The sequence below is a fragment of the Hydra vulgaris genome, chromosome 01 (assembly GCF_038396675.1).
Source record: "Hydra vulgaris chromosome 01, alternate assembly HydraT2T_AEP".
NCBI lineage: Eukaryota > Metazoa > Cnidaria > Hydrozoa > Anthoathecata > Hydridae > Hydra > Hydra vulgaris.
This window is the reverse complement of record NC_088920.1, coordinates 57,644,092-57,667,667: the sequence shown is the minus strand read 5'-3', so window position 1 is coordinate 57,667,667 and position 23,576 is coordinate 57,644,092. Positions and strand designations below refer to the sequence as shown.

Genomic DNA, 23,576 nt, shown 5'->3' with positions numbered 1-23,576 from the left:
CAAATAATTTGTAAAATACTCAAATATGAAAAGAAAGATCAATTATGGTACCCGTAAAAGACGAAAAAAGACCTTCATAACAAAAGTTTTCGAAACCATCAAAAAGTGCACGTGATTCGAATTATGCCACTTGGAAGCAATGAGAGTAATAAAGCAGAAACGCTGATATCATTCTTTAACAAATCTTTTTTTGTAAAATTACTTGTTCAGAAATAATATCTATCTAACTTAACGGGAGTAAATTTGTTATGGGGGCTAAATCATTTTATGACAACGGCGCTGTTCTTATCATCCTAAACAAGCAGGTTATTTATTAGATATCCTCCTACTTGGGCTTCCATTTGTAGAAATAGATGTATTTAGATGTTTATATGTATATATATATATATATATATATATATATATATATATATATATATATATATATATATATATATATATATATATATATATATATATATATATATTCAATTTAGGAAACGATAATTTTTATTCCCGCAATTTTACTGTTTAGTAATTAAGAAAATAATTAAAAACCACTATTTCTATGAAAACATTTTAAAAAGTTTTTATACTTAGTTATTTTTTTTTTAAAGCATTACTTGGTATAATCGTACTATTCTCCTTTTAGAGGTATCATTAGGTTTGTTTTTAAAAATCAACAATATATATATTTCATTATCTCACGTAACAATTTGACTGGAATTGCTTTCTAGTTTATCGTTTTAAATTTCTTTTACTATATTATAGCTTTAGCTCGTCTTTTAATACTCTTATACAAATTTTATAAACATTTGTACTAATATTTCTCAACTTGTTCATACGTAAAAGCAATGCACAGTGTGCTAGAGTTCACTTTTACTGAACAAAATTCATAACTAATTTAATATAAGGGCTATATTCACTAAAATTAGCATGAGTACTAATATCAAGTCTGCGCTTTTTATAAAGGTAAAACTTTTTTATTTTGTTGCCATGGATACTTTTATTTTGCTAAGCAACAACCTATTTTTGGTATTTGCACTAAATTTGGCATGAGTTCCAATATGAGAGATCACATTTCTTATAAAAAGGATGAATTTTTACTACTTGGTTGCTATGGATACTTATATTGCTTAGTTACCAGATACTTTCCTTAGTTACAAAGGGGTAAAATGATTTTTAAATAAATTTCAACGAGGACTTTCGACCCAACTGTATTGAATAACAATTAAGCATTTAGGTAAATAATGGTTTAACAATAATCAAAAAAAAAATTGTGAAAGAAAACATTGTCAACATAAAGTTTTACTAAAAATTATAAAAAAATAATATTGTTTGAAAATTGTTTAGGTAATTGTCAAACATCTTAAGGAAATGTTTCATGATTACTTAGGTGTTATATTGATTAACGCAGTGATAAAATGACAGAATCCGGAAATATTTCAGCTCCTGGAATCTAGGAGTCTAATGATTTGATCAGTATTTGTGGCTCTACTGCCTGTTTTTCAACTAAAATTTTCGCCATAAGATTTGAAGTGTTTATTTCTAGCCTCTTGAACTTCCTCTGACATAAGTTCGATGGATAATGTACGGCTTTTAATTATGTGATGCCAATGTATCAATGCTTTATGAACTGATTGTGCTATGAACACCATGGATAAAGGGACACATATAGTCTAACAGTGTCAAAACAATAATCAGTCTATCTCATATCCTAAAAAAAGTGTTTCCAAGATAAAACAAAATCAAATAAAAGGTTTTGAGATTTTTATAAATGCTTTGGCCAGTAGCATCACCAAAACCCCTACACGTCAGTGTCATTGTTTTTATTGCTTTGTCGTTCAATATTGAGAGCCACAGTACAGGTTCCTGAAGTGCAAAGACTCTTTGCAAAGTGTGAATCATTAATTCTTTTAAATGAACAGAAGCCAAACTGTTATATTTTCAGAATAACATTTCAATTTTGCATCCCTGACCTCTTTGTAAGTGGGTTGATGTTATATTTTTTCTCCAAGGCTCCGCTTTTAATCAGCTTATATGAAGCTTTTGTCTGGCCGGCATCAATTACACAGGTCAACAAAAAAAAATTTTTTCTGGTGCCGAGCAAACAATTTGTTTTTTGGATTGCATTTCACAATATGATTTCAAATATGCAACGCATTTTTTACCATCACGTCAAGTTGTAAGGATATTTGGGTTTAGATCTTTAATATTTGGGGTAAAGTCCCTAATATTGTCAAAAAAAAAGTTGTTTAAAAGTATGTCAACCTGGGTCTCAAAAAAAGCGTATTTTCATAGAGCTTTTAGATAACATAAAAATTTTTTCTCAAAATTTTTTAGCAAAAAAGTTTATTTGAAAAAAAGCTGAAGACTTAAAAAAATGTTAACAATATGTTTTTCAGCAATAATACAAAAAATACTTATTTTTATTACAAACGAATAACATTTTTAAAATCTGAATGAAAATAAGCTTCTTTTTAGATACAAATTGACATACTTTTGAACAACTTTTTTTTTGACAATATTAGGGACTTTACCCCAAATTCTTAAGAGTTGAACCCAAATATCTTTACAACTTGACGTGATGGTAAAAAATGAGTTGCATATTTGAAATCAAAATAAGAAATTCTACATAAAAAGCAAATTGTTTTCTTTGCACCAGAAAAAAATTTTGTTTTTGTTGACCTGTGTTATTAAAGCCAGTGCTTTGTCTTCTAAATAATTACATGCTTTATCTGTATTTAAGATATTTAAGACGTCCATGGCAGCAATAACAATAGATTCATCTCTTAGTTTTTTACTAGCAGCAAAAAATAATTCATTGGATGAATGAGATTCAAGTTTACAAGATGCATACCATTTTTTAGTTTTAGTATAACTATCATCAAATGTAACTGGTTTTCGACCACTTCAATTTGCAGTTGATTCATTGTCTTTTACTGACAACTAAGTTTTCATTAAGCCAGTTCACAAACTTCTTTTCAAAATTTTTGACAGAATAGTTTGCAGATTTCCACTTTTTTTTATACAAGTTAACAAATCGTTGAACAGCAGGCTAAAATCAACGTCTTTAAATTCAGCAACTTTTTGCTGATTAAATTTCTTCAGTAATATTTTGTTTCAAAATACTGGTATTGTTCTTTTGGAGAGAAATATAAATGTAAAAGTTTAATAAAACCATATCTAAATAATTCTTCTGACAAAAATTTTGCAATTAAAAGTTTAATATCATAATATATATGCCGCGTAGGGCACTATTTCTTGTCAGTAATTAAGTTACTACAAATGTTAGTAATTAAAAATAAAAGTAATTAAATTACTGTTACTGTTAGTAATTGAATTACAAACAACTACCACAAATATGATGTTGCTATGCTATGGAAAGTATGGTATCCATAGTAACAAAAAAAAATTAACCTCAAAATAATTGTGAATCTTATTTTAATACATACGCCCAATATTGCGTACTCAGCGCAAATCTATTACTGTAAAAACAATAATAATGTAAAAATGGTTGTTGCTATGCAAAATTAACTACCATAAAAACCAAGTTAAAACATCTATAAAATCTGAACGGGGACTTAAGGGGACGAGCAATCAATGGAAACTCGATTGAAGCATCATATAGCTCAAATAAATATAAGACAGCACACAACAAATTGTGGTAACTATTAGTTATAATGCGGCAAAAAATATGTTTCTTGAAGATTTTTTTTTTTTAACCTGTGATTTTCAAAGTATAACTGGGATAACCTGCTATGACAAATTTTATTTCACACATTTGTTTTTCTTATCTCTAAGTACTCCAAAATATATAATGCATGTACTAATTTTTTGTTTTAAAAACGGAGATGTAATTTAAATATCACACAACGTTGACGTCACTAAAATTACTAATTTATATATCTTTTTTTATTTTTTTTATTTCAATATTTAAATGCTCAGAGTCCTGGTAACTAAGGGATTTAATAAAAATAAATTATCAATAAATTTCTCCTTATATATATAGATACTAAAGTTATACAAGTTTTTAAGATTAAACAACAAAAAATTTTTCCCATTTTGTCCACCTCCTTGCCCACAATGTAATGCAAAGGTTATTGAGGTAAGGCTTCATATTTTTTGCCTGGTTTTTTTTTTTTTAGTAATTTAGGTTTTTTAAGAATTGTTTATGGTCTTATCACAGAGCACCCCGGAGTAGCATTTAACCAGGAAGTTTGTGCCTCTGAATTCCTGCAACCTTAATTATTAAGAGAATAAAAATTAAGTTTGCTGGTAAAAGTTCTTTAACTAAAATCATTTGTACATTAGGCTTGTGTCTACACAAGTTTTTAGTGCATCTGTTTTCCGACGACATAAATTTAATATGATGTGAGTTTAGATTTAGATTTATTTAAGTAGTTTTTTAGATATTAAGCATAAAATATATTTTCGTTTTGAAAAAGTTCCTATTTTTCAGAATTTTTTCAGTTGGTAATAACTTTACTCTAATTAATAAAATAAATGAACAGCGATAATAAATAAACAGAGTTTTTTGTATAAGATTGTAAAAAAAACTGTTTTAATAACATTTTTAGAAACACCATTCTCTTAAACTTGATTATGTTTGTAAGCCTGTCTAGCTTTCAAAACTAACGTAATCTAGTTACTGCACTGTTACGTACTTCTGCCCAAGTCACACACCAGATAGTGTATAAATACTTCATACGAAAAAGGTACCCAAGAAACCGATTACATTTATAAAACCACCGGAACTTGTACAGCTATAATTTAAGTTTTAAAAGTATTCTGTTGGTATTTTATAAAAAAAAAGGATTGTTTAAACGGGCAGTTTCTGGATTTTTGATGTTCTAAGTCGGTAACTTAAAAAAAATGGTGCAGTTTGAAATTTTTAATATGATTCTGAAGTCATATAATATGGTTTTGCAAAAAATTACAGTGATTCGAGCCTGGAAACATGCTCAATCGAAAAACATGCGTCCCTTGGTCTATCTATGGGTGGAATGAAATGAAATTTATGTTTTTAGTAGCATCTTAAACTAAATAGAAACTAATCATCAGATATAAAATCTCATCAATAAATCTTTTGTTTTTAAAATTTTTAAACATTTTAAGTCTATTATTTATCTATTTACACTTACAAATGACTGCAAACACTCGCAACTTTTCTGGCAACAATTTTTTTTTGTCAAGGTAAAATGAAAAAATAAGTTATAAGAGGTGTTACTAGGGAGGAGTACGTAGGGTCAAAGTAGGATAATTCCAATTACTTTTTAGTAATTGGAGTTATCCTACTTTATAGTAGGATAAAATACAATATTTAGGGTTTTAGCACGTCGCAACTTTGAATATATTGTGCTTGTTTTTCAAGTTTTCATTTAAGTGTTTTGGAAAATTGCATTTTGACAGTTCTGTCATTTAAAAATAAGTGTACAGTGTTATATATAAAAGTGACCAACTGTTTATTGTTTTATTATTTTACTTCAAATTAAATTTTCATAGGAATTTAATTATCTAATTATTTTTTTAGTTCTCATACGTTGATTGCGACTTTACCTTGAACACGACATTTTAAATGTAAAGAATTTATTAATACTTATTGTTTCAAAGCACAACTAGCGATACTAAAAACACAATACATAACATATTAAAGTTATATATTGTGAAAAGTTATTAAAAGCAAGGGAGGTATAAAAGAATGAAAGGAGAGCGAAGCCAAAAATCATTTAAAATTGTAGTACATTCCAATGAAATATATTTAACTAAATGTCTAGCTTCGCAAAAAATTCCGTTAAAAAAACTGAAGCAATCTTTTTAAGCTTTTAATCCGGAAACCGGTATCAATAATAAAAAAAAAGTATAAAAAATAATAGACTTGAAATGTCTAAACTTTTTAACAACAAAAGATTTATTGACGAAACTGTAAATCCTACAATTAATTTCAATTTAGTTTAAAATATATATAAAAAGAAAAAAAAATTTTTCTTTTTATTTCACTCAGACCCGTGTAAGGGTGTATGGATGTATGGGTGGGGACCCAACTTTTGTAGTGGAGTTTATTTTCAGGCTTATGTCACTGTAATTTTTAAAAAACATTATTATATGGCTCCAATATTACTAAACTTTAAGTTTACACCATTGTTAAAATTTACCTATCTTGAAAACCAAAAATCCAGTACCAGGCAGTTTAACCCTCTTTTTCACAAGGTATTATGGTTTCATAAATCAGTTTTTAGTTACTTTTTTTTCATATTAAATACTTCTTTTAAGGTCTGGTTACTAAAGATTACTTAAAATTTCCAAATTCAAAATAAGTTTTATGTTTTACGAACGGTTTTTACGTAGAACTTTATATAAAAAAAAAAAAATCCAAAAAGTTTTTGCTTAATAAAACATTTGCTTAATTGAGTTTTTTAACAAAAAAAACCTAAAATAGTTAGAAAACGTTAACAACATTTAATAAAATGTTTAGTACGAAAAATAATATTTTTAAACTTACAGTATAACAGAAAAGAAAAATTTTGTAATATAAAAAATATGTACAACATCTTGCTATCCGTCCTCTAATAAATAAACAGATGACTTATATTAAAATATCACTTTTTGTTGATAAAATTGTATAATTAAAAAATAAATCAAAGTTTTAATGAAGCCCGGATTATGTTAAAAGATAACCTTTTCTATTCAAAACTAAAGATGTTAACTGTTTTAATTATGTTAAAGATTTCGAATTTCAATAGAGATTTATATCTGCGAAAATTACGTCAAATAAGTTATGGCTTTCGGTATGTCATTATTCAAGTGCCCATGACAAAAACTGAATATTAATCGCCTGCTTATCGAAACGATATTTTTAAACCAGGATCTATATACACATAAATTTATATATATGTATATATATATATATATATTATATATATATATATATATATATATATATATATATATATATATATATATATATATATACTACTTCTACGTACATTGCGGGGACATATAAAATTTTTTACATTTCGGGACATTTTTACATATTGAAATTAAAATGTTTTTTCGATCAAGTTATAACAGTAAATAATAAATTTAAGTGTGTTTCAACTTGATTTTTAAGAATAGGCTAAATTCAAGAGTTTAAAAATTTTTAATGCATTTCGCGTCCCCGCATTGTTTTTTAAGCCTATTGTGAACGTTACGGGGACATCTTCTAAAATGCTTAATTAGTAGCGCTTTAATAAAAAAAAACAGTGGTTTAAACGCCTAAACTTAACAAATTGTTTTTATAATTATGAATATAAAAGGAACGATTTTGGATTATATTATGCCAAAAAGTTAATATAAATAGGGGCAACAAGAAAATAAACAACTTGACAAAATAAATACTTTTATTACATATGTAACATCTACATGTTCATGTCTTGGCATCGTTTATTCGAAAGTTTTGTCCTGATACTTATCTGTCGTCTGTATTTCTCGCGATCATTAACTAATTTAGAGCGGATTTTTGAGTATGGAAAATCAATTGCATTTTTTATTCGAAAACCTTTAATTTCTTTTCGAGCTAGAAGAAGATTTACAGTATTTAAATATGTTGCAGAAACTGATTACAGACTCTTAGACTATAAGAAGAAATGGTGGTATCAATAGCTTTAGAGTGTTTTATTATAACCTTAAATAAAGGGAAACCTATTTTTATTCAACAGTGATCAATGTCAAAAATAATTTAAAAATAACCTAAAATTTAACCTTTAACTCAATTCTATTATACCAATTTTTTGGAATGGTACAAATTACTTACTTGGCCAATCAGAAATTCTTCCACAGATAAAATCCCCAAAGTAACAATTTAATGCTTCAACCTGCTTTACAGTCCACTTTCTTGGTTTTGATTCTGAAAGATATTGTAAAGATATTGATTATTAAAGATATTGTATTGGTAAAACTGAACTCGCTTAAAGAAAAAAAAATTTTGTAATTTTAATAAATTTTAACAAAGTTTTTGTAAGTTTTAGTAAAATAAAAATACTGGAACTAAGATCTCGTTTTTCATCTGAATCAAAATTTTCATTGTCCTCATCTTGACTTTTATTCATTCACATTCATTCATTCATTCACAATCAGGTTCACTTTCTTTAACTTTTTTTTCATTATTTTCTTTAATTCGATAATTAACTAAAAGTATAATACAAACTATATCATAAATTTTATAAAATATAATCCAACAATTTTTTTAAAATTAATTTTCTGTAAAAAATTACCTTTTTTGAGTGACCTTTTTGGATAAACTTTTAAGTTTAAACCATTAAAAACTTTACTGAAGTTAGCACCAATATTTGACTCCATTGCCTTAACTGATATTTCTTCTTGTTCTTCTAAAAGTTAAATGAGGGGTTTTGATTGTTATTATAATACACAAGATAAAATTATAATTGAAAAATGAAAATTTAAAATTGTAAAAGTCACCTGCAATAGATGAGGAACATTTATTTTTCAAAGTTGGATTATCAAACATAATTTCCTTATTAGGAAAATCACTAACTTTCTCCTTAATGCCAAAAACATCATTACCTAGATATAGATCTTTTAGAATAAAAAACAAATATTTAAATTTATTATAAGTATACAACTTTTTTAAAAGTTGAAATTGTAAACCTTTTAAAGTTAAAGTGTGAGAGTCATTTTCCTGAACAACATTCTCATCAGATTCTTTATCAACAACATTCTCACCATATTCATTCTCATTAACTTCCTTATCAGATTCTAGATATTTTTTAATAAAATAAAAATTAGGCGTTGCCTGTAATGCATACACTTTAATTTTAAAAAAAATTATAAATCAGATACCTTTTGTACGCAGATCCTGTATCACATCAGATTGTCCTAAAGTAAATTTAACAAAATAAAGTTGTGTTTATTTTGTGTTAGATTGTAATTTTATAAAAACCGTAATTTTAAAAATTAAAAAAAAATAAACTAGGCCTAAATTTTTTTAAACACCTTTATACTTTTAAAAAAATCAAAAGATTTGTTCATACACTCAAGTTAACTTTTAGGTATTTATGAATATACCAGAAACTAATACAAAAAATACATACCGGCATCAATTTTCATTAGTTGCTTCCCAACACGTGTTAATTCCAATAATGCCAATGGAGCCTGATAAAAATCTTGATTCATTTTTTCAGAATGACCCTAACCCTAACCCTGCAAAAGTGTGCTAATTCTATGCCGATTTTTGGTGGCTATTATGTCTTTTGGGGATTTTAATACTAACTTTGAACAAATTTTGTTCACAACATGCCACCCTAAAACATGATTTTCAGATCCTTTTGAGCTTGCAAATATAAGCTTATTATTTGCAAGAACGCCACCAACTTTACGGAAACTTTCGTTAGAAAGTTTATTCATTGCAAGAATCGTATCTCCTGGAATAATTACTGGTAATAGATGATTATTACCTTTTCCTGTCATGTAAATAACTTTCATAGACTTCACTAATATACGGTCTAAACTGTCAAGTTTTTTTGAGTCATTGTTTATCAATCCATTCATTATTTTCTCCTTGCAACCAATCTGCTAACAAAATTCGAGCAGGTTTTTGTGAACAATTTTTGCTTCTTACATCGTTTTTAAATGACGACTAATATTATTGCTTTATCACCCAAAATAATTTTTTAACCACTCTTTCGGCTTAAATTTATCTGGTCTTGTTTTAGTATTTAGTTGATCTTATTACAATATTCTTTGGTGTATGATTTATCCGCTGATTTTCATGTTTTTGCTGTTATCAAGGAGCTTTTGTGCTATAGTATCGTACGTTCCTTACTCGGCTTTATTTTAATTTTCACAGACACAGTTTCGTCTTTTATTATTATTTAGAGAATTTCTTATATCCTTCATTACATGTTTAAATCTTTACATTTTTGCAGGCGATATATATATATATGTTTTTTCCTACTTTCAAATGTACTTGATTTTTAGTTATGATTTTAAGTTGCGCGGGTTGTTTCATTTTCTTACACTTTAGATTGGTTAACAAAATTCGAATGAAGTATCTATGACAACGTTAGAGTTTTTTGAATACTCTATTATGTTTTATTTTTTTTAAAAGGGTTTTTAATAAGGTATATTGCCATTTGATTGTTTTTGGTTTATTTGTGCTGGAAGTACCTATGTGGTTTGAATGGTCTTAGGGAAAATTTATTAGCATTTTCTGTTTACACACTTTAGTTGTTTTTAGTTTTGTTTCCGGCGTTTTTATTTTAACTTATTGTGCGTAGTTTTTTCTACCGTTGCATAGTGGGCTAATTTTCAAAAAAGCTGGCCAAAAGTCAAAAAAAATAATCACTATTGTGATTTTATTATTTTGAAACTACATAAACAAAGCCCTGTTGTATTTAATTGTATAAGAAAAAATTGTATAAGTTTTAGTTACCTAAATCTACGCAGTTAAACATCTGTTATTAAAAACACTTAATAGGCATTTAAAAAAAAAAAAAAAAAATGTGGTCAAATAAGTATCGTTTACAAAAAAGTTATTTATCGTTACTAAAAAACTAACTATGGACGATACTATTCAAGGTATTTATATAATATTTTAGTAAAAAGTTTTATATTATTTCTCTAAATTTTATGCGAAAAGTGCGAACAACAAAGTACAGAATAAAGTTTATTTATTTTCTTTAACCTATTTTTCAAGCATTGAAAAAGTAGTGAACCCGCGAAATTCTGCTTAGTTATAATTTGGATGTTGTTCATAAAAATGTATTCTAAAGATTGATTAAAAGAAAAGGCACCTATTTTTGCCTATTACTTCATTAACTTATATTGTATAGTGCTAGTCGTGTTTTTTAGTAAACAAAATGGCGGTGTTATGTTTTCTTTACAAAATAAGTCAAATTGTATATAGATATAGTTATTATGTTTCTTTAGAAACCTATTTTGTTAAGTGCAATAAAACTACAAAAAAATTAGCAGCACACATGAATGAGATTTTGACAAAGTTAGAGTGTAGGGGGTGGGGGGAGACAAACCCCCTCGGTTACGACGTCTTTTTTACCTCAGCTACGACAATTTTTGTATAGTTTCTTTGAATTTTACAAAATCAGTTTCTCAAAAAACATAATAACTATATCTATATACAATCATATGATTAACAATATATTTTACCTTTCTCTTATATATCGAATTTATATAATATAATTTATTATTGATTACTTTTTACTTTATTTTTAATTAGTTTAGTAAAGTTATAATTTTTTTATGATTTTTTCAATTATTATATTTTCAATTAATATCTAAGGTTCACAAAAAGATCATTTGCAAATTGAAATTTTTGAAATTTAAAAAACGAGTTATCTTCAGATCTAGATGACCAGCTTAATATTTTGCAATCACAGTTGTGTCTAAGAAGAAAAATTCGTTTCCAATTTTCAACAGATGATAAAAAGAAACTAAAAAATGTATTGACAAAATTAAAAATAAAATGGAAAAGTAGTAACCGAACAAAAAAAATATTTTTGAACACACATGACACTTGGTTAAAAGCCTCAACAAATATTTGTGTAAGTTATTTAATGCTTATCTCTATTAAAGTTTTAAACTTTTTTATATTTACTAAACATTTAAATAATTTCAGATTGTTCAAGCACGAAATAAAGAGAGAAAAAGCCATAGTGCAATGGGTCGACCACCTTTGAATTTTGATGAAGCTAGTGAACGAACGAAACGGCGAAAAACAGAGGAAATGCGTTCGACATTTAGTTCATCCGAGTTTAAGAATTATAAAAGCTCAACAAAATGTAATTGACACCTTGAATGTAAATATTTTATCAAATTTTATTTTAATTCTTAAGTGGGGGTTTGATGGCAGTTCCGGTCATAGCGAATATAAACAGAGATTTGCCGATGGAAGAAACTCAGATGCAAATGTTTTTCTGACTTCACTTGTACCATTACAACTTTTGTGTACAAATTCAGTTTTAGGTCAAGATATTATTCTATGGAAAAATAGGACACTCTCATCTACTTGATTTTGCCGACCTATCAGCATTCAATTTCTTCACGAAAATGTCCATACAAGCATTAATGAAAAAGACTATATTGAAGATAAAATTAAATCACTGGTTCCTCTCACCATTGTTCAACATGAAATAGAAATTAAAATACATTATAAATTGGTTATGACAATGATTGACGGAAAAGTTTGCAATGCAATAACATTGACGAAATCAACAATGCGGTGTTATTTGTGTTCTGCTACTTCGAGTCAATTCAATAATATCAATTTCGTTAAAGAAATAAAAGTTGACGAATCAAAATTGGAATACGGTTTATCAACGTTGCACGCATGGATTCGCTTTTTTGAATGTTTTTTGCATCTTGCGTATAAACTTGGAATAAAAAAATGGCAAGCAGGTTCTGACATTGAAAAAAGTATAATATTACAACAAAAATTGTTAATCCAGAATGCTTTTAAGCTGCAGCCAGGGTTAATAGTTGATCGACCGAAACCAGGATGCGGTAATACAAATGACGGAAATACAGCTCGAAGGTTTTTTAAAAACTCACAAGTGTCTGCTGATATTCTAGGAGTGGATTTAGAACTAATAAATCGGTTTCATGTAGTTTTACAGGTATTATCTAGTGGCTTTCCAATAGACGCAGACAAACTCGATAACTATTCTACCGAAACTGCACTACTTTTTGTTGAAAAAAATCCTTGGTACAACATGCCTACAACAGTACACAAATTACTTATTCATGGAGCCTTAATAACAAAAACAGCAATACTACCCATAGGACAACTATCTGAGGATGCACAGAAATCGAGAAACAAAGACTTAAAAAAATATCGCGAAGATTTCTCCAGGAAAAATTCCAGAAAAAATACAATGCATGACGTTTTTTGCAGACTTCTGGTTTCGTCAGATCCTGCAATATCTTCACTTTTAAAATCTCATGCAAAAGTTAGCAGATCTTTGTCTTCTCAAGCTTTACAAATGTTATTACCTCCGGAGATTAACGAAAACTCTGAAACTCATTCGTCTTTGATTGAGTTTATCAACAATATTGCAACAATAAATGATTCAGATGACAGTGGTGATTTATTTTAAAGTAATATAAATGAAACAATTATGATAAATGATGCAAATAAAAGTTTTCTTTGTTTTCCTTGAACAAATAAATAAGTAGAATAAATAATGAATTTTTCAATTTATTTTTTTTAACATTGCGGCATAATAATACAGTCATAATACATTATATATCGGTATTATATATAATGTTTATATATGTAATGTAAATAATACATTAGTCTATTGAATTTAAATGTCAAATTAGAACTAATTGGTTAAACACGAAAGCCCAAAGGCATTTCTAATGATTAATGTTTTTAAAACACCGCCATTTTGGATCTACCATTATTGAATTTTGGTACACTTATGTCAAATTCAAAGTTGGAGATTCAAAAAAATGCTTTACAGAATTTTTCCATTAATTATAATCATTTTTTGACTTTTAGCCAGGTTTTTTGAAATTCCGCCCACTGAGCGTTGGTATGGTAAGTGATTTATTTAACTATTTTTACTTATATTGTGCAGTAGAATAACACTTTTCATATCATCAAAAAAATATTAGTGCTTTACAAATTTGGGTTTGGTTGGGTTTTGGCTATTTGTAGTGAATCCTTTTTTACTGCAGTATGGAATAGGCGTAAGTCGCGGGGTAAAGCATAAGTGGCGATGACGTTTGTATGACGGGATAAACTAGTTATAAGTGCTGATCCTCATCGAAACGCAGGTAATAATAGACGCGACTCTGAGGAGATGTTTATTACTTAATCACTACACAAATTATGTAAAGAAGAATTATTTTTCAAACAAAGCATATTTTGACAGTTGTCAAGACAAAAATAAAGATTAATAGAGGAATATTTAAAATAAGACAGACAATGCACCTAAACAGTACGAACAGTAATAATAAAAAATAAATTGTTATGTGAGCAGGTTCACCACCTCTTCTGCCACTTAATAAAGTTATGTGTGCACATGCAGCATTTCTAAGATTTTTATAGCTGCTTTCATCATCAAAATTTACTGCAGATTGAACTCATTAACTCAATTACGTGATTTTTAACAATAAGTAAATCATCTTCTTGTGGAAGTTTTGATGGTTTTCTTAAATTAATTTATCGTTTTTTATTTAAGTGGGACGTTGCATCACCAAATAGATAATCCTGCCAACCCTTAAAAGATTGAATAAATTTGGAGATCTCAGCAGCCTCATTATCTTTTTTCCTTGAGTAAAATGAATACTGCACAAGAGTTGCAGTTTTTTTATAAGATAATACAAGTTTTGTTTTGAGCCTGCTTTAAGAGACAAATCTTCTCTTTTTGTATATAATTTTAGCCTCGGAAAGTTGCTCAAAGTTACTCCGATTAAACATATATAGAGAGTTAAAATATAAAGCATGTATACCATCCAATTGCTTAAAAATATTATAGCAATTTGCAAGTCGTCGCATATCTCCCCTGACAGATCGAAAAACTTCTGCTGCTTTATCCTCTTTTTTGTGAAGTTTCCAATACAACTTTGAACCAATGTATACAATATTTTCATCAGTGCAGCATAATTTACCAATCTCATCATTTCTAATTTTTCCTAAAACATTCTTTAAAAAACCTGGATCAAGATCTAGCGATTTGGGGATACCTAATGATTCAGTAGAAACAGGAATTGGTTTAACTGCATCGATTGTACTAAGTGAACACTTTTGAGCATGTCTTGTGAAGAACCTCTTGCTTATGAAACTGTTGCAAGCACTGCATCGCATTAAATTTTTCCATTTGGTGCCACTTTTTTCACGTTGATATATAGGATTATCAGTGGAAGCCTGACTCTTATTGTACATTAATATTCCTTCTCTTCTTATTTTAGCAAAGAGTTTTTTACTAACTAACTTTGGCTGGTTCACAGCCTCAATAACCAGAGGCTCTTTTCCATGCTTTATTTTTAAATGTCTACTTAGCTTTTGTTTCATTTGGCCACAAAATATGCAGAGTCTAGATGGCCTTTTATTATCTGATAATCTCTAAAAGAAGAAAGTGTATCTAACATTATTTTAGCACTTTTAGAAATAAAACTAGAAAATTAAAAAATTTCTTCAGTTTATAAATATAGCAAAGGTTACTTTTCCTATAAGTTTCTCTTTGTATTCTACCTCTTTCATAACAAAACCCTAAACAGATAAACTAACTTTATAATAACAAACAAAATAAGTTTTACAAATAATATGCCTAATGTAAATAATTTTACCTCTCCATTACAGTCATCTACTTTTTGGACCCCAATACAGTCATCTACTTTTTTCATGGCAGGGATCTAAGTAAAATGATCAATCAAAATAGTTGACTTTAATTTTTACAATATATAATTCTTCAACAACTCACAATTTTAAATATGTTTTTAGAACCTATTATAATTAAAACATTAAATATACCTTTAAAGATTCAGCATCGAAAACCTTCTCCAAAAAAAAATCAAAAAACTCTTCCTCACTTTCAGGAAACTTTTCTTCGATTTTATAATCTATATATTCATCATGCAGATTTACGTCTTTGATATGCAAGGAACTCTATTGTTATACAAAATTTATATTTGGAAATTATCAAAATTATTTGATAATTTATGCTATTTATAACTAATAAAATATAAGAAAAGTAAGACTTACTATTTTAGTAACATACTTTAAACTTTCACAATTATCTGAACCACAATCACTGTATCCAACAATTTCCCATTCAAAATATTGTAGAAAGTTGTGATTTACATAATCCATTTTGTAAATGTATTTATTTACATAAGTAAAATATGTTTACATCACAAATATACAAGTAAACCTATTTGCAAGACTTGTGTAATATATTTCATATCAAGATTGATATAAACACATCATATCAAGATTGATATAAACACATACAATCATATCAAGATTGATATAAATAAATACTTTGACAAGCAATTTATGACAAAAAAACTTAATAAACAAAAATTGAATCATGCAAAATATACAACTGTAATCATTAACAAACCTCTGAAATGTTCAAGTCGTCAAAAACTATTGAATCCTCTGATTCCATGTTTAACTAGAAATTTTTACTAAGATTATATTAATAATAATTAAAAATTTATTTTCAAAAAGCGCAAAAAAATCGCTATGAAATAAGCTTTAAAACGCACATAAGAAAAATTTTGCTCAAAAATTTTTTTTACTTGTTACATACCTAATACAACATTGTAAAAAGTTTAAAAATTATAACTTAATGTAAACAACCTTAAGAAAACTATTTGCTTTAAAAAAACATGAATAACTATAAGAATCCACAAGAAATTTAACAAAATATATGAGTCCCCGAATTGTTGATTTTAAACGCATTATGAAATTCGTTGATTTAAACATGAGGAAGCTTTGTTCCTTTTGCTTCATAGAAAATTTTTGCATAAATTATCAAACTTTTACAAAATACTATTTACAGAGCCTAATATGGTCATATAACTTTATTTTATGAAAAAAAATAAAATTCCTTATGAAATAAGCTTTAAAACTTTTCGGGGACACGAATATGTCCCCGTAAGACAAAAGTCCCCGCAAAGTCGCATTTTATCGCTCAAAAAGTCCCCGCATGTTGCTATTAGAAATTTATTAAGTTTATGTATTACAATACCTGGTTTTTGTTAAAAAATATTGTTTCAAAATATATATATATATATATATATATATATATATACATATATATATATATATATATATATATATATATATATATATATATATATATATATATATATATATATATATATATATATATATATCTATATATATATATATACATATATATTTACATATATATATATATATATATATATATATATATATATATATATATATATATATATATATATATATATATATATATATATATATATATCTACATGTATATATACATATATATATATATATATATATATATATATATATATATATATATATATATATATATATATATATATATATATATATATTTAAACAACTTTAAAAAGTATTCTATATATATATGACACATATATTTAAACACACATATATACACATATATTTAAACAACTTTAAAAAGTATTCTATATATATATATACATACATATATATATATATATATATATATATATATATATATATATATATATATATATATATATATAAATATATATATATATATATATATATATATATATATATATATATATATATATATATATATATATGTATATATATACGTAAGAGATTGTCCATTCAATTTCTTTATGTTTTAAGCGTTTGGAAGAAAACGAAGAAAGCAAACAAAAAGATTTTTTTTTGTCTTTTTTAAGTACGTTAACAACTTATTATTTCAGAAATAATAAGTGAATATTATCATTGGTTTTTATTTTTGTTTCATTTATTTTTTTATTTATTTGTTTTTTTTTCGTCAAAGGAAAATATTTCTATTTATTTACAACTCTAATATATATTTTTCATATATTTTAAAATTAACGAACTTTATTTAGCATTTTTCACAGAAATATGTTCCAAAATATCATCATATGTTCATCAAAATATCATCATTATTATCAGAAAATTTGATAGAAACTCTCAGACTCCGCTTATAGAGTAAATATCAAAATGATTTTTGTCGTTGATTTTTTAGATCAGGTATTTACTAAATTAAAAATGTCTTAAACAGCACTGCATTTTAATTATAAGTTTTTTATTTAGTTAAGGATGATGTAATCTTGTTATTTTTTTATTTTAATTAATTTTACCATAAAATTGAAAAAAGTTACAGATTCATATTTATTTTTACAAAATTAGTTTAGGCGTCACTCGTATAGTTAAACATTGGAGTGACACCTTAATAAAACAAACAAATAAAGCAATAAACAAACAAACAAAAAAATTCTAATATAAAGAGTGACTAGAAGAACAATGACTTTTAAAAATAGTCAAACTAAAAACAAAAAAGCAAAAAGTGAATGAGCTGATATGAGAGATAATGAATGAATGAGATAACACAACGTTTAACGATTAGAAAGGTGATAGAAAATAAAAAATAAAACAAGAAGACATATTTAAATAATTTGATGAGATAAAAAAATATTAAAACACTTGAAAAGTAGCTACAAATGTAAAGCGCAACAATAATAAAAATGATTAGCAACAACACCACAAAAAAAAAAAAATAAAAAAAAATTGCACGATAATATAAACAAAACACGTATAAACATGTCAATATAAACAATGCACAAAACTACTCAGCAGTATAAACAAAAATAGAAATACACGACAATATAAAAAATACACAACGTAAACAATACACAAAAAGGGACGACAATATAAACAATGCAAAAAATATAAATCAATAAATCATAATTTAATAAGATAGTTGAACAAAATAAATTATCTAATTAACAAAAAAAAAATTTTTTTCGTTGTTTTCTTTTAATAAATTATGAAACTTATTTTTTTGGATATCTCAAGAACCTTTTTCTTTTATCTTTTAGCTGTTCTGTTTATTTATAATTTTTCTTAAATTTAAGTTTATTTTTCTGTTATAGTTTGTCTTTTGTGTTGCATAGATTACTACTAATCCTGTTTCGTAGAAACTGAAAATAAAATTATATCTGAAAGACGAAAGAATGGGACTTAACAGCTATTAGATAAATAAGATTATAGGTGATTGTGCCAGATACAATTTGCTAATTAGAACTTAATATTTTAGAAAACACTGCATAGCAATGTTTGACGATGCAGGGTTATATAATTGCATAATAACCATAATGATATCCGCTAAGAATCGAAAAGCAAGTTAGGAGTTTGCTAAGGATAACAAAAGTTACACGATATATTATGGTTAGATATATCAAATTTTTACTTGCAAAGTTCAGATTTTAACTAAATATGAGAATACCAATTGATAAGCAACTAAAGCCATATAATATTAGAAAATTATGGGGGCATGGTAATCTTTAAGGACTGATGGCTTGGGTTTATATTTCAGGATTTTTTGGATATGGCACTAGTCTATTGCATTGAGAGTATAATGGATAAATACATATATAAAAAATTTTAAAGAACCAAATAATATCTTTTGTAGATGAAAATATCCATTTACACCAGATATTTCAACAAGACAATAAACTTAAACACATATCAAAACTTTATAAAACATGGTTTAGTACAAATAAAAACTATTTTAATGTAATGAACTGCTCAACTTCATGATCTAAATTGAATTAAGAAATAATGAAAACAAATTTGTGATTTAGTAAATTTGAATAGGTTAAGAGGTGTAAAAGGTACAATCAGGAAATTCAAAAGGTACAGGAAACTTCAAACTATTGACAAACTTATTTATTTTAATGTTGATTATCCATGAGATATTAGCAATAATGGTTAATTATTTTTTTTTTTTTAATTTAATTTTTTTAAATAATAAAAATAAAAATAAATTATTAGCGAATTATAAAAATGTATACGAATAATATTTATTTTATTAGCTAGAAAAAGATCATAGAATCTCTGACCCAAATAACTATAAAAAGTACTAGCATTGAAGTTATGTTTAAGGGAAGTATACCTAATATCAAATAACTTTACTAATGCTGTTCTATCATCAGACGTAATAACTTTTAGAAAGGTATCAAAAATAGAAAATATAAAGTTGAAAACTATTCAAGAAATAATTGATTTATTTAACATCCATTATTTTGAATTTCTCTTGCTTTCTTATTCAACAAACATCGTTTTAGTAGATTTACAATGAATCTATGTAAACATTTTTCGGCTGTTTATTGAAGTTTTGCTTATCGGTTACTTAGTTGACCATTAGTGGCAGTTAAAAATGGTTAACCAATAACTTTCCAAAATGTTAATAGCGGCTAATTAGCCGCTAACCACTTTTGGCGTCTGCCACTAATGATCCACCAAGTAACCGATGAGCAAAACAACTGTGGACCTTTTTAAATGCTTATATAAATTCACTAAAATTCTACTTTTAAATGTTTTTTGGGTATTCGCAAGTTTCGCAATTACTATATCTAATTCTAATGTTTGTGCTTTACGTGCTTTTTGCCAAAACTGCACAACGTTTGAGACGCTCGTAGGATATGCTGTTTCGTATATATGTTTTGGTTAACTTTAATTTGCTAAAGGAGCATTCTGCACTAGTAACTTTTACAGGTATTGTCACCAATAAAATATTGTTGTGTTTACATCTGAAAATTCGCACTCCATAAATTTATTAAAACAAAATAATAATAAAAAATAACATAAAATTATTGAAATAATATATATTTAAAAAATGTTTAGATAAAGAATAGCAAATATATATATCTGGGCGACTACTCTAAGCGGTTTACATACCAGTTTATGCGGTTTACATACCAATTTATGTCTGCTCTAAGTTATTGTAATATTGTTTGTCAGTTCAACAAATTTGATATAAATTGATATTAGTTGATAAATTCAAGAAGTTGTTTTTCATTTAGAAACAAGTAAAAAACAAATCAAAGAAAATATTTTTTTAAAAACAGAGATTAGTACCAATCATTTTAAAAATTGAAAACTGTGAATAATATGAATTAGCTTTGTAAATCTCCGTGGGGCCCCCATAGCTGCGGTCCCCCTTTTCCACAGTTTCCGGGGTTTTCTCAAGTTACGCCACTGTGAAGGATAAACCTGTGGTTGGTAAATATACGAGCTGTTCTTGATAAATTCGGAAGAGATATCATTTAAGTGGTATTAATAAAAGTTTTCAAATCTTATTGTGAGAGAAACAAACGGTTTAGTGATTTCAGAGAAGTAGACGTTATGATTGAAACGATGCAGAATGCACTTATTTAGAAACATTAAATAGATTTACTTTTATTTTAACTTTTTTGAACTAGTTGACTGGTAATTTATGTTACAGCAACAATAACAAACAAACTTCGTTTTTTATAATTAAAATTAATTTTTAAATTAGGATATAATTGCAAGCAATAAGCTTATTTTTAGCAATTGTGAACATTTTACTGAAGCGAGACAACTTTCAACTCCATCAATACATTTTTAATTTTATTAGTTTATACTAATATGATTAAAAAATTTATTGAAACGCTAAGGGCAGTATTGATATTAAAATAATGATATGCATTTCCCTTCCCACCCCCTTTCTTTCCCTTTCCTTTCTATCCCCCCCCCCTCCTTCCTCCCCTCATTTCTCCCCTCCCTCCTCCCCTCCCTCCATCCTTTCCAGAACCTGAATAATCTTAAAATATCTTAGAAATGGAAATTCTTTTTTTTCATGTAGTAGACGCAAAAGTGATACAAAATACGAAAATTTTTTAATATCTTCCTCTCCCTTCCCCTTTCCATCCCCCTTCCTTCCCTTTTTTCCGTCAATGAAATAATGTTTCAACCGAAAATTATACTTAAACTTATTCAATTGGATTCAAGTTACCCCTTATTTTTGTGGTATAAATAGAGCCAAGTTTGTTTGACTCAATCACTAACTGAATCGCAAATAAGAATGATCTTTCCAGAAATATGTAGCAAAAAAAGAAAAAGAATTGAGTAAAAAACTTGTTCAGTAACCGTTTTTCATTTTTTATGGTAACCAAGAGCAATCATATAAACTAAAACTTGTTTCAATAGTGAATAAGACAACAAGTTCATTGAATGTTTTTTTTCCGCCTAATCGTATTCGCATTTTATAAGTAACAGACGTCCTAAGTTTGAAGCAGTGAAACATGTTTGGAAAATAAAGTCTTTGATTAAAAACAAAGAAATAAAAAGATAAAAAAATTAATAAGATATTTTTCGTAAAATAAAAATAATCGAGGAATGACTGTATTATTAAGTCAAAAAGAATAAAAATGGGTTTTAAAAAAAATACATAAAAATTGTGGTCATGCTTGTAACATTTTTTCTTTTTAATTTTTTAATTTTTAATTTTGTTATTTAGGTGCCCCAAGAGGACCGAACATTCTTGTCACAGAGCACCGCGTAAGTGCATTTAAAAAGGAAGTTCACGCCTTCTTCCTTACCGTGACGCGAACTTTATTGTCCGGAGTTCGTTTCGAACCTGGATCTCGTGCTTCCATAGCAAGCGCTCTTACCACTGCGCTACGGCCGCAGTAGTAAGGGCCTACACTTAACATTATTTTTTTATTTTTTATTTATTTTCAATTTTTTTTAATATTAATGTATATTATTGTTATATCATTATTGTTTATATATTTATTATTATATTATTATTGTCATTATATATGTTATTATTTATATTATTATTATATATATTATTTACTTTAATATTTTTTTTTTATTATCACCATAACCTTGTTTTAATTAGTTACGGTTTCTTGCCGTTACAAATAAAATTTTCTAATAACTAAAAATCACCGTAGATATAATTTATACATAAATAACAAATTAAATTTTACAACCTTTTTAAATGTTATGAAATCAAAATACAAAGTTTAAAAATTTTTATTTAATAATTCTTTTACCAATCCAACACAAAATTTTACGCAAGTATCAACTAAATGAATCGATACAAAAATATAGAACTAAACGAACGCATCACAGTGGGCCAGAATTCACTTTTGCTCGACAAAATTCATAACTAATTTAATAATAGGGCTATATTCACCAAAAATTAGCATGAGTACTACTATCAAGTCGGCGTTTTGTATAAAGGTAAAAAAAATTTATTTCGTTGCTATGGATACCTTTATTTTGCTTAGCAACAACCTATTTTTGGTATTTACGAGTGCTATATTCACTAAATTTGGCATGATTTCCTATATGAGATCACAATTCTTATAAAAGTGATACATTTTTATTATTCAGTTGCTATAAATACTTATATTACTTAGTTACCAGATATATTCCTTAGTTAAAAAAGTGTAAATTATTATTTAAATAAAATTATTCGGAATTTCCACCCACCTGTATTAAATAACAATTAGGCATTTAGATAAATGATGGTTTTGCAATAATAAAAACAAAAAATTGTAAAAGAAAACATTGTCAACATAAATGTTTACCAAAAATTATAAAAAAATAATATCGTTTGAAGATTGTTTAGGTAATTAATAAACATCTGAAGGAAATGTTATTTCATTTGTTAGGTGTGATGTTGATTAACGCAGTGATGAAATGACGTGATCACTGGAAACTAGGAGTCTATTGATTTGATCAGTATCAGTTGCTCTACTATCTGTTTCTCGGCTAAAATTTTCGCGATAAGATTTGAAGTGTTTATTTCTAGCCTCTTGAGCTTCCTCTGACATAAGTTTGATGGATAATATTCGGCTTTTAATGTGATGCCCATGTATCAATGCTTTATGAACTAATTGAGTCATGTAATACCACGGATAAAGGGACACATATAGCCTAACAGTGTCAAAACAATAATCAGTCTATCTCATATCCTGAAAAAAGCGTTACCAAGAAAATGTAAAATCTGAATAATAAGTTTTTGAGATTTTTATAAATGCTTTGGCCAGTAGCATCACCAAAACCC

General features: G+C 26.7%; 3 protein-coding genes across 4 annotated transcripts in view; all 3 read right to left on the bottom strand.

Annotated features, from left to right (window-relative positions):
• LOC136075468 (mucin-2-like) overlaps positions 1-6,666 on the bottom strand; it is an 80,339-nt gene extending 73,673 nt beyond the window's left edge. The window contains exon 1 of one of the 2 annotated variants that reach the window (XM_065788753.1): positions 6,482-6,666. In XM_065788753.1, coding sequence (XP_065644825.1) covers positions 6,482-6,530 — 49 coding nt within the window. In that variant the 5' untranslated portion in view covers positions 6,531-6,666. The remainder of the gene's footprint in view (positions 1-6,481) is intronic. The other variant, XM_065788752.1, reaches the window with a different exon arrangement.
• Positions 6,667-8,166: 1,500 nt separating this feature from the next.
• LOC136074575 (uncharacterized) lies at positions 8,167-9,579 on the bottom strand. The gene is made up of 5 exons (XM_065786911.1): positions 9,072-9,579; positions 8,821-8,856; positions 8,629-8,736; positions 8,440-8,544; positions 8,167-8,348 (listed from the first exon to the last, which is right to left on the bottom strand). The coding sequence occupies exons 1-5, from the start codon at positions 9,151-9,153 to the stop codon at positions 8,167-8,169; spliced, it is 513 nt and encodes a 170-aa protein (XP_065642983.1). The 5' UTR covers positions 9,154-9,579.
• A 4,000-nt stretch (positions 9,580-13,579) lies between these two features.
• LOC136075467 (uncharacterized) lies at positions 13,580-16,148 on the bottom strand. Its single transcript, XM_065788751.1, has 5 exons — positions 15,707-16,148; positions 15,476-15,610; positions 15,292-15,357; positions 15,167-15,214; positions 13,580-15,067 (listed from the first exon to the last, which is right to left on the bottom strand). Exons 1-5 carry the CDS (start codon positions 15,812-15,814, stop codon positions 14,348-14,350), a joined length of 1,077 nt encoding a protein of 358 aa, XP_065644823.1. The 5' UTR covers positions 15,815-16,148; the 3' UTR covers positions 13,580-14,347.
• Between the last annotated feature and the right edge of the window lie 7,428 nt (positions 16,149-23,576).

Excerpts from the sequence above, each read along its gene's own strand:
- LOC136074575 (XM_065786911.1), bottom strand. The coding sequence starts at position 9,153 with ATGAATCAAGATTTTTATCAGGCTCCATTGGCATTATTGGAATTAACA. Across the intron at positions 8,545-8,628 it reads TCACACTTTAACTTTAAAAG|GTAATGATGTTTTTGGCATT; the intron begins GTTTACAATTTC and ends ATCTATATCTAG. Across the intron at positions 8,349-8,439 it reads ATGTTCCTCATCTATTGCAG|AAGAACAAGAAGAAATATCA; the intron begins GTGACTTTTACA and ends TTTAACTTTTAG.
- LOC136075467 (XM_065788751.1), bottom strand. The coding sequence starts at position 15,814 with ATGGATTATGTAAATCACAACTTTCTACAATATTTTGAATGGGAAATT. Across the intron at positions 15,611-15,706 it reads TAAAGTATGTTACTAAAATA|AGTTCCTTGCATATCAAAGA; the intron begins GTAAGTCTTACT and ends GTATAACAATAG. Across the intron at positions 15,215-15,291 it reads TAGATGACTGTAATGGAGAG|GGTTTTGTTATGAAAGAGGT; the intron begins GTAAAATTATTT and ends TTATCTGTTTAG.